Source organism: Mus pahari, chromosome 10 (assembly GCF_900095145.1).
Source record: "Mus pahari chromosome 10, PAHARI_EIJ_v1.1, whole genome shotgun sequence".
NCBI classification, from domain to species: Eukaryota; Metazoa; Chordata; class Mammalia; order Rodentia; family Muridae; genus Mus; species Mus pahari.
This window is the reverse complement of record NC_034599.1, coordinates 81044996-81056518: the sequence shown is the minus strand read 5'-3', so window position 1 is coordinate 81056518 and position 11523 is coordinate 81044996. Positions and strand designations below refer to the sequence as shown.

Genomic DNA, 11523 nt, shown 5'->3' with positions numbered 1-11523 from the left:
TTTTGAAGTCAGTCCCCAGTTCTGAACCTTGGCATCTGGTGTATTTTCTGTCTTGAACTTAAACCTCTCTTACGCTGTTACATAAATGCATCAAAATAGTAAATAATGGTCTGGTGATTTGGCCCCTTTCATAAAGCATGGTATATTTGAGATTCAGCCACGCTGTTCATTTGTGTCTTATTTATTGCTAAGAAGTACTCTGTTGTGTGGATATACCATGTTTTCTCTAGATATTTATCAATAGACTGGTTTCCTCCAGTTTGGGGGCCATTATATAAGCTGCTACTAATTTTGAGTGAAAGTTTAAAGAGAAAAATATGTTTTTTTTTTATTTCCGTTGGGTAAATACTGTTCAGGACTGTGGGGGGGGTCATATAGTAATATTAGTATATGTAACTTTTTGGTGGTGGTCTTGAGCTTTCTTTAGTCAACAAGGTTTCTAATTGCTGCTGGGATCAGCCCCAGCTGTCATGAAGTTATGATTGGGTATTGAACACCGGACCAAGAGAAAAAAAAAACACACTACAAGGCAGGACCTTGATGTGTATAAGTAGGCGTATATGACCTTGGGGGACTGAACAGAGGTCACCTGTGTAAAGCCAGAAAATCTGTCAGGGTTATACCTAAAGGAACTATTGATCTTAGAAGAATAGTTAAGACAATGACCTTTGCAAATGTCAACTCATGAAATTATTAACCGACTCCAATCCCATGCAAATAACACTCGACATTCAAATAATATAAGACGTCCCGACATATTTAAATGGCAAAAATTACAGTTTAAGGTGCAAATGATTACAAGTCGAGTGTAATCTGGCATTAAGCTAATTGCTTTGCTGCTTGTCTCTACTGCATACCTCTGTATCGCTTTAAGGCTAAAGTGGCTCAAATTACCTGCCCACTCGGCTCCCTGTTGTAACTGAGACAAGTTGAGCAGCCTCAAGGAGCTGAGGGCGCACAGGTAACGGTCGCGTGGCCACAGAATCTGACATTTCAAATCGCCCTGCCCATCTGGGCCTCCCCTGCCGAGGACAGGCCAGCTAGTCACAGGCAAGCTTCTTAGGAGAAGGGGCTGGGCTCTGTTGGCAGCGCACGCCGCCGCCCTTGCCTCGGCCTTCACAGCCCTCCTTTTCCCCAGGCCCACGCCCGCGGCGATTCCCGAGCATCCCGCAGCTGCCCGGCAGGTATGCGCGGCGCGCGCGCACCAGGTCCGCCCGGGGACGCAGCGGGTGCGCGCGGGGACGCAGGGCGCGCGCAAGAAGGCGCGCTATAGAGCGGCGGCGCCCCTCCGGTCCCACCCCCTCCTCCGCCGTCGCCAGCCAGGGATGCTCGCGTGCGGCTCTCCTCGCGTTTAAAGCCGCGGCTCCGAGGGGGGCGGCGAGCAGGAGCGACAGGGAGGGGGCCGCTGGCGTTCTGCAGAGGACTGGCCCGGGTTCGTCGGCTGCCGTCACCTGACTCGTCGCAGGCGCTCCAGCTGAGGTGGGGGCGGGGATGGGGACGCAGCGCCGAGCGCTAGAGAGACGCGGCGGCGCTGGCGGAGGCGGCGGCGGGCGGGGACCGCGGGGACCGCGGAGCTGAGACAGGGGCCGGGCCGGGGCTACAGGCATCGCGGCCCGGGGACACCAGGGCGGCGCGTGCCTGCACCCAGCTACCTCGCGCGGCGTCCGGGCTGCGGTGCTCCTGGGGCGGGGTGAGTACGCTGGGCCGCACGAGTGCCCTCCCCTACTCCAGGACCCGGGGATTCGAGGGATAATCCTAGGGCGCGGAGAAGGGCAGAGGCGGCCGGGTGACAGCTCGGTGACTTGCTAGCGGCCGGGCGGGGCCTGGGCTGTCCGCCCTCTGAGATCCGACTCGAGAAGGGTGAGGCGCATCGCGGCTCTGGGCGGCCGGGCTATAGGGATGGAGGGCGAGGGAAGAGGAGTCGCTGCTGCCACCGCAGCCCCAGGACAGAAAGGAGGTGGCCGCGGCCCTGCGGTGCCGTGGGAGACACGCTGCAGCTCGGGGCAGCGAAAGGTGCGCGCTTCTGGGCGCGGCGTCCGGAGTAACCCCAACGCGCACCGGGTCTCGCACCACCGAATAGGGTTGCGTGGACAGTGCTGCTTGACAGGGGGCGAAGCCGGGATGTGGTGACCGCTTCAGGGTGTGGGGAAGCGGGACCGTGGCACGATGCAAGGACTACCCTGCGGGTGGCTGACAGCCCTGGACCGCGATGGACCAACTGGGCTTGGCGCGTCGCTGGTCCCAAGAGGCGGTACCAGGGCGGGGTCGGCGGAGGAGAGAACCGCGGAGCGGAGGGAGCAGGCAAGGCCGAGCGCTCCAGCTAAGGCGGTGCGGGTGAAAGCCGGACCATCTCCTCTTATTTCCTGCAGAAGAGGAGGCGGTAGACGCGGCCGGTGAAGATGTCGGGCCAAACGCTCACGGATCGGATCGCTGCCGCTCAGTACAGCGTGACTGGCTCTGCTGTAGCAAGAGCTGTCTGCAAAGCCACCACTCATGAGGTGATGGGCCCCAAGAAGAAGCACCTGGACTGTAAGCATCCTTTTATATAAGCGGGACATGCGCGTGGCCATAGGGGCTCAAAGGCCGGCGGCACGGCCTTGGCATTCTGTAATACTGCCAGAAGCCTTGGGAACTGGCTCCCCATCAGGTCGATCCTGAGCTCTTGCCTCTGGCCTTGGAGGTATCCCCTTGGGTAGGCCCTGAAACCTTGTCTATCGAGCCATTTTTTCCTTCTGATGACCTCCAAGAGCCTAGAGGAGGAAACACACACACACACACACACACACACACACGGTTGCATAAAAGTGTACATTTGGTCTACATCCTTTTAATCATTTTTTTCTCCACCCTCTGTTAGGTTAAAGGAAATGAGGGGTGGCAGGGTCACAATGGGGAGACAGACAGAGAGATTGATGGATTGATGGATGGATGGCCACTCTTGACACTAATTTCTTAAGAGCATTTTGGATAACTGTTAAATCCTGCTTTTTCCTCTGCTGCTACTCAGGATTTGTGTGTGAGTGTGGGGGAGTGTGTGCGTGTGTCATATGTCACTACACTGAGCTGAACTGAAATAAATCCAAGCTATTGAATGAGCAGATAATGGCGATTTCATTCTGAACATCTTGGCACACTTCCTTTGTCCTGTTCTCAGAAAATGCTGGGTGGGATAACTGGTCAGGTCACAAAATGGATGTCCTCTCCTCATTAGAGGTGGTACAGTTCTAGATGAAAACATTTAATACATAATATTTTCCCATGATCATTTGCTGGAGAACACTTTATTCTGGTTGGGGACCTATATATTTCTGAACTTTTTCATGCAGTTAGTATAGTAAGTCTTTTGCTGCTGGAGGGGGAAGTGATAGAAAGACATTAACCTGCTTTAGGCTGTGAGTATCCCATAAGGCTATCCCAAATAGTATTCTACAATCTCTCTACATATGTTTGACCTGCTTAGATTCCTCTGCCCTTTGATGATGCTCATTGTTAAATGTCACTCTTGGCACAGAAACACATTTGCCCAAGCTCATATTCCCACTTCACTGTCTTGACCTCTTTTTGTTTGTTTGTTTGTTTTATTTTTATATTTTATTTTATTTTATTTTCTTCAACCCTTCTTCTGTCTCTTGTGTTGCTGAGAAAATGGCACCCCCACCATTTCAGTCAGCCCCAGCCCTCTCCTCTCTGCCATGAGCAGAGCTTGAGGAAGCTTGCAACTGGGCTCTGTCAGAGCTGTCACACGGCATTGGAGACTTTTCTGTCTAGAAGTTTATCTGAGCAGGGGACATTATTGGGTTTTTCCTGAGGGAATGTTTAAGAAAATTTATTGATTACAGTATAATGTGTTACACATTTCATACCAGGTAAGAGAGGCTCTCAGGGCCAAGACACCTAACAGGAGTAGGAATTATAAATTCATGACCAGCTCCTTTTGCTGCAGCATGCTGAATCATTTAGCCATCTTTCCATCAGTTTCCCCAACTCTGGGAGGCTGACTCACAGTTCTGTCAACCTAGAAAATGTTCACGACCAAAACTCTTTAGGTGACAGATTTGCTTCTGATGATAGAGATCAGTGTATTGATGCATGTCAGAGAGCATTCTCAGCTTTGATCATTTCAGGTAGACATCATTCAGATAAAGGCTGGGTTCACCAAATCTGATTAGTTATCTTTATCCTCAGAGGTCTGGAAATATCTCTGAAAAGGGTTTGAAAATAGGTTATTTCCTATACCCCAGCCTATGTTAATGAGTAGAGTATTTTAGAAGATATGGATCATGGTAGAAGATTCCATGTTAACAGAAATTAGCTGAAATAGGAACTGATTTTGAATTATTTGAATAATTATATGTTATACTTCCTTGTGCTGGCTACTGAGCTTTTTAGCTGGGATGACAAACCTCGATTGCCTTTAACCATGGCATTTAACTGCTGCCTCTGGTTAGAAACATGCTCTGTTGTGAAAGCAGAAAAAGCATATAGCCTAACCCTTCTCATCTGCAAAACACCGTCCTTGCGTGAATGGATTTCACAACTCATACACACATTTTAGTCTCCATGAAAAATTCTTAAAAAACTGAACAGGATCCAGGTTCTGAGGAGTAGGTTTACGGGCTCCTTTTATTCTTTTATCTTTCCATTAAAACATGAATGAGCTTCTCCTTACACTTAGACTTTGGGTGGAATTTGGAAACACAGATATCACACTGCTGCTATGTCTTACTCTAATGAGACTGTGGAAAAATGACTATTTCAATTGTGTTATGTTCAGAATTTTTTGTAAAGTTCCTTTAAAAAGCAGTACTCTCAGTAGTCAAAAGATGGAGGATGGGCTGGAGGGATGGCTCAGAGGTTAACAGCACTGAATGCTCTTCATGAGGTCCTGAGTTCAATTCCCAGCAACCACACAGTGCCTGATAACCATAACTATGATGAGATGATCTCATTATAGGGCATATCCATAAGCAGAACACTGTATACATAATAAATTAAAATTTTCTAAAAAAAAAAAAAGAGATGGAGGTAAAGTGACATATCATTTGTAAAAGTGCATTCATCTTGTTATTAAGGCATGTGAAGAGGAGGAGGGGAAAACCATGTGAATGTGTTACCTAAGTTTGTCTGGAGAGACTGAACCATACAAATAGTTGTTTTAGTTTTGAAAGCATTCAGTGTTGATTATACGGAAGAGAACAAGACAGTTTGGTAGTTTGAAGCAAAACTGCATGGTGAGTTTGATTTGATGTGTACATTTTTAATTTGGAGTTTCAGATGGGAAATAACAAGTAGAGTTTAGGACTGTATGATTTTCTAAAATTCTGGATTCATTGCTCTCAGAGTCATCATGAAATGGAGATTCAATATTAGAATGCTGGCTTCAAAAACTAATATTTTGGGATTAAAATACCAAAAATTATTATTGCTAATTTCTGGTTTTTATATAGTGCCGCTTACTAGTGTGACTTGTGTGTTTGAAGGGATGAGTCATTAACATTTGGGGGCAGCTCTCACATGGGGAAATGTGCTGGGAGCTAAAGTTAAATTCTCAGGGTTTTTCTTTGTTTGTTTGTCCATATATGATGTTCTTGAACCCAGGGCCTTGTGTGTGCTCGGCAAGCATTTGACTACTAAGTGCCATTCCTAGCCCCAGCTTTTTTTTTTTCCATAGCAGTATATTTCCTGAAGGGAGAAACATCTACAAAACCATCCACATAGTCAGGTGCTATGTATTAAATGTTAAAGGTACGGTAAATTTTAGTAATCCAAATAAAGAGTATATTTTATTGTGTATATTAGATTATCTAAAAAGTTTCATTCTATACCCTACCATCCAATAATAATGTGGTCCCATGTGCATAGATTCAAGACTTAACCAATACTAGTTTTCTGGGCTGGCATATGCAACCTTGGTTCCTTTTAACTTCTTGTGTGCATTTGGTAGCATATAAAATGCCCAGGGCTTCGCAGGCATTCATCTGTTTACTTACCACTGTTTTATAGGACAGTGGGGTTTCCTCCTCTGTTTTGTAGTTAGCCTAAAAGCTAACCCATGTCAAATAATCAAGTAAAAAAAACTTAGTAGGCACCAAGTATTTAAGGAAGTGCTATGCTTAGGTTTAACAAAAATACAAAGTTGGTACAAAGCATCTGCAGGAGAAATTCAGAATACATTGTATCCCCGGTATAAGAGCCGTTCCAGTGGCTAGTGCTGATGGATGATTTCTCTATGTGCCATTCAAAGTACCTGAACTAAGATAATCACAATTCAAACTCAAGTGTATCACCAATAGCATCAAGTCAGAGCTAATGGAAAGCCCATTTGCCTACCAGCAATCTTATTTTGTTTCATCAGTATTCTTGAAGATTTTTGATAATGAGTTCATCCTACATAAAAAGCAATTGATTAAAGCCTTGAATCTGCTGGAAAGATACTAGAGTTTTATTAATCTCTTTTCCCCCCAAGCTCCCAAATTAGTGTTCTTTACTTATGCTAGTATATATTTACATGCTTAATATATATAAACTATGTTTTGATTTATAGAAGTGCAATTTGAGTCCGGTGCAGTGGTGCATGTCATATTTCCAGCATTTAGGAGGTCAGAGCAGGAGGAACAGTTCAAGGTCATCCTAGCCTACATAGCAAGGCCAGGCCGGTCTACATCAGATCCTTTCTCAAAAGACTAAAAATAAGAGAAGAAAAAGAAATGTAACCTGCACAGTTACAATGGATACTATATTTGTACCAAAAGTATACTTTGCATACTGAAAGACATGAAGATTACTGAATAAAGTTAGATAGGATCATATGTGAAAGATATTGAGTTCACTGTATAACATTCAGTGTAAGTATACTGACTGATTAGGATATTTACCTTTGACTAAGTTGTTTTGACTTACTATTTGCTATTGTCTGGACACACTCTATTATTTCCTGTGCCCAGATGTATTCTGCCCTCTAGATTTCATCAGGTTTAGTCCAGTTCTGAAGATGTTTTAAAACAGAGTATATTACTTTCTGGATACTCAAGAAGGGAGGGGGGTTATACATATCTGAAAATCCTTTAATCTGACTACCATTTGTACCACAAGTCCTAAAGGAGGCCCATGCTATGCTTGGCATTCCAGGAGGGGAGAAGAGAGATGAAGCGAGGTTGAGTGGCTGCCAGGGAGAAGCAAAGAACCTTAGCTACAGTTCACTGAGGCTATAGACGTGGGTCTGCTTAGCTTCAGTGTGTGATACTTTGATTCACAAGCTTAAAATAAGGTTAGTTGTAAAAAATTTAAAACTCATGGGTAATGGGAAGGGCTGTGCTTTTTAGAAGTTGAGTGAAAAACCATGAAACAGGTCGAGTGGAACAGCAGGGTGTTTCTTTTCTTTTTTTTTTTTTTTAAATGAATTTTAAAATTCTTATTGTTGGTTCTGGAGGTTGGATCCCAGAGTCTCGTACATGCTAAGGATATGTTGAACCACAGAGCTATGTTCCCAGTCTTTAAAAAAACTGATTCATGCCTGCTTTTCTAGAGACTCAAACATGGAAGAATATATAAAACTAAGAAGTAGGTGTACTGATATCTTAATTGCAGTATTAACATAACATACTTTATAATAAAATCTGGAATTTTAGTGTATTGATACATTAGCTTGAACATCCACTTAACAGCTCATAAATATTTCTCTGTGATTTTGTCTTTATATTATTATATCTTTCTTCTAGCTTTCTACAACGATCCTTTAAAACCTCACTTCCTCCTTCCAAGAAGGCCCTAGTTAGGCTAGGGTGTTCTTTGGGGCTTATCTTGGTTTCTGTAACTTAGCAAGGAAGGTCAGCAGTGACACAGAACCCTGGTCCTTGAAGGCCACCATTGGCATCACTCCAGAGCAGTATTTTGGTGACTCAGCTCCTGAGCCAGCATATTTGGACAGTCTTCGAATGTAATCATCGCGTGTTTAAGTCATTTGGAAAGCCACACTTTTTGCCATTAAAATATTTACTCCCGTTTCTTTTCTCCTGTAAGTTCCTTTTTCTTTGCCTAGAATCTGTTGACTTGTGTTTTCTTTGAGGAATGTAAGCAATGTGGGCAGTCACTTGTCAACTGTGCTGCCCTGGGGTCAACTATACCCTGACCTGTAAGAAGTGGACTCTGCTTTGGGGCTGTAGGGTGTAAGTGCAGTCTTTGTTTAGTTGCTTCCTTACTACCTTTTCATTTGTCCTAAGTGTGTGGAGACACTGCCTCCTTACCTAATAAGGTTTCTTTGTCACACTTGGTTAACTTGGATCTGTGTTGTAAAAGGTTGTGCAAGGTGCTATTCCAGCCACCCTGGAGAGACTGAGGCGAATTCTTCACCTGCTCTGTGTTGTGCCTTTTGATCTGATCACCTGATTATTCGCCTTTGGTATGCACTTTTGTTTTAAATCACAACTGACCTCATTTACATGTAAGCTAGTTTCCCTGTCATCCGTATCTTTAACCTCAAAATTTTTTTTAATCCGTTTTCAAGTTTCTTCATTTGAGCAAACAAAACCACCTATGCAGTGTCCCCGAACCTCGTGGATTCCTCCAGCAGCCAGCTTGTCTGCTACACTTTATTTCCTCCTGCCAACTTTCTTGAAATAGTGATCCCAATCGCAAACCATTCGTACCCCTCTTTGGACATCCCTTGGCTTTGTCTGTAATTCAGGCTTCAACTCTTGGAATTGTAGTTGGGTGCCCATCAGGATCCCCTCAGTTGACCAAGCTTATAACCTGAGAGCTAGCTCTGGCACACAAATAGGAAGTCACAGTCAGGTCCTGGCACCATCATGGTGGCTGAGGCTTCTGTTGGAAGCCTCAGTGCCTGTGGAGAATGTGTTTGCTTATTCACCACTGCTGCAGCTCGTCATTGGCACAAGTACCACAACTGCCACTCACACTAGTCTTCAGCTCGTATCACTTCTCCCAGCTTGTTCCAGCTCCTTCTTTTTTAATTATATCAGTTCTAACTTTCCTCTTTCTTCAGTTTGGAAGTGATATATTCTATTGTGACTCCCCTTAATTGAATAGTTATACTTTAGGGTCGATTGGTAACATTTTTTGTAATACAAGAAATGTAGGAACTTTTAAGACCTCTGGGTTGGATGCTATGACTGCACTCAAGCTTTAGTGCTGCTAGAGTGTTAACCTTGTTAGCTGTTGTTAGCAGTAGAGACAGTGCGAGTTTAGACATTACCACTTTGTTCTGGACTTCTTCCCTCCACGGTCCTTTACTCCTCAAGTTTCCTTAAATTGTACCCTTCTGAAGCTTCCTCAATAGGTGGCTTACTGGAGAGTTATTCATGGTTTCGACACTTTAAACAACTCTAGGATGACAGTTTCCATTTGCAAATAATAGTTCACTCACCTGGTTTCCACTATTGCTCTTAAGAAGTCGTCGATCCACCTGCTTTTAAATAATTTCCTGTTTTATGGCTGCTTTAAAAAATCTTAACCCATCATGACCTTCTATAGCATGTGTGTCTATATGTGGCTTTCCTAGTGGGGTTGTATTGTGTTTCTTGAATTGAGAGTTGGCATCTCTCGTCAATTCTAGAAGATTCTCAGTCTCTCAGTTATCATTGGTTGCTGCCTCCCCCCTTCTCTTCCTGTCTCTGACATTCAGAGATGACTAGATATGTTACACCTCATTGCATGTCTAAACATTCCTTTCACAGTTTCCAGAGCTTTTCTATTCAGCGTGCTTTGTTTCTCAGATGTTATCTACTTTATTTATTCTCTCTTTAGCTGTGTCTTGCTACATCTATACACTGTCAGTTAGAACTTATTAATTTAATTTTTAAGTTTTGAGGCTTTTTAGAACTGCTCATTTGGGGGTAGTGTATGTCCCCTGCTCACCTTATTGGATCCCTTTTTTATTTTCATCCCATTTTTAGCCAAACTAATTTTACCCTTTATTCTACCTGGATCTGTTATATGTGGCTGTACTTGCAGTTTAGCCTGAGCCTGACCTCTGGTGTTTTAGCAGATATTTAATAATTTTAGCTTCTGGTGTCATTTTGGGTAGGTTTCCATCAGTTAGAATCCCAGGGAACCTGGTGCCACCTACACAGAATTTGTGCCTTCGGTATGAAAGCCCCACAGGTGTCCCTTTGGCTCCCCAAGTCTATCAGAGCTGTAGTGGGCTTCTCTCTGGGGTTGGGGTTTCCTTCAAGCTCCTCTGACAGCAAGCACATTGAACAGGTGTGGGGATCTGAGTATTAGTGGGTGGCTGTCTTTATCTCTCGCTTCATTCTTGCCCAGCTGTAGAGCTTCTCACATACACTGTCTGTTTAAATACCTTACTTTTACCTAAGAACTTCAGAAAGTCAAGGAGTTAGACTTTATTTAGACTTTATTAGTCAAAAGATGATAAAATCAATTAAAATGGAATATTTCAGAAAATCAATTTTAAAAACATTAGATTCCTTAATGTCAGTGGTTAGTGCATAATGTCAATGGTTAGTCTCTGTTAGCCTCTTAACAGTTATATTCTTGGGGTATGGTAAAAATTGTGTTTTTGCAGATGCCAAAGTTTGGGGCATGCCTACAATCCAAGTGTTTTGGAGACAAAGGCGGGGGGGGGGAGGATGAGTTCAGAGAGGTCCCTATGAGCTACATAGAGAGACCCTGTCTCAAAGAACCAAAATAAAGAGAATGCTTGGGTGAAATTTTAACTTTGACAAGAAGTTAAATGGCAGGACTTGGAAATTGGAAAAACATTAGATTTTAGTTATGTCTATAATCTTTTGGCTGTACATTTGAAGTGCATGAGAACTTCCTGTGGCATATTTCTGTTACAGTTAGATGCCCAATAATTAGGTATTAATATTACAGAAAACCCTTTCGCATTCTCTGTGTTTAAACCTATGTTTCTGTTTTCTTGGTTTTCGGTTGGTTACAGTTGAGGAGTGTCATTCTTCCATGTCTGTTTTATAATTTCACATATAGATACTTTGTACATGGGAAGGAAAGCTCGAAAAATTAAAAACATGATTTAAAAGTGGCAACAAACTCTCACACTTACTCTGAAATTATATAATTGTATATTTAAGAAATTATATTATTCTATATTTAGGAATACTTTTTACCAACATGGTGGCATTCCCATCCACAATTTGGAAGATGGGGATGGAAGGGAAGCTCAATGAGTGGTACAGCACACGCCTGGCTGTACCATTGGTGGCTGGCACGCACCAGTTGCTGGGTTTGCTCACCAGCAATGTAAAAGGAAAAGAAAGAAAAAGGGAATGACTGAGAGGTTTTAGAAAGGCAATGAAGAAATAGGAGACAAGTTTAGCTTATTATAGCATTCTTTTTAACTTCGTGAAGAGAATAAGTGTCAGCATGTTCATTTGGTTTACAGTGGCCTAGTGGGAGAAATTAGAAGTTACTTTCTAAGGTGAGGCTCTGAGTACTTATTTAGCATAATATCATTATTTTTTTATTTAATAAATATTTACCAAATGCCAGGAATTGTTCCAGGAGGCAGGGATACCATGGAGAATA

The 11523-nt window shown here is 43.4% G+C and overlaps 1 protein-coding gene across 6 annotated transcripts in view; it reads left to right on the top strand.

The window, feature by feature from the left end:
* Positions 1-1242: 1242 nt before the first annotated feature.
* The window catches only part of Snap91 (synaptosome associated protein 91), a 113293-nt gene continuing 103012 nt past the window's right edge, over positions 1243-11523 (top strand). For 3 of the 6 annotated variants that reach the window (XM_021206128.1, XM_021206127.1, XM_029542980.1), the window contains exons 1-2: positions 1503-1690; positions 2370-2529. In XM_021206128.1, coding sequence (XP_021061787.1) covers positions 2400-2529 — 130 coding nt within the window. In that variant the 5' untranslated portion in view covers positions 1503-1690; positions 2370-2399. Of the gene's footprint in view, positions 1480-1502; positions 1691-1763; positions 1861-2369; positions 2530-11523 lie in introns of those variants that run through there. The other 3 variants (XM_029542977.1, XM_029542979.1, XM_029542978.1) reach the window with 3 other exon arrangements.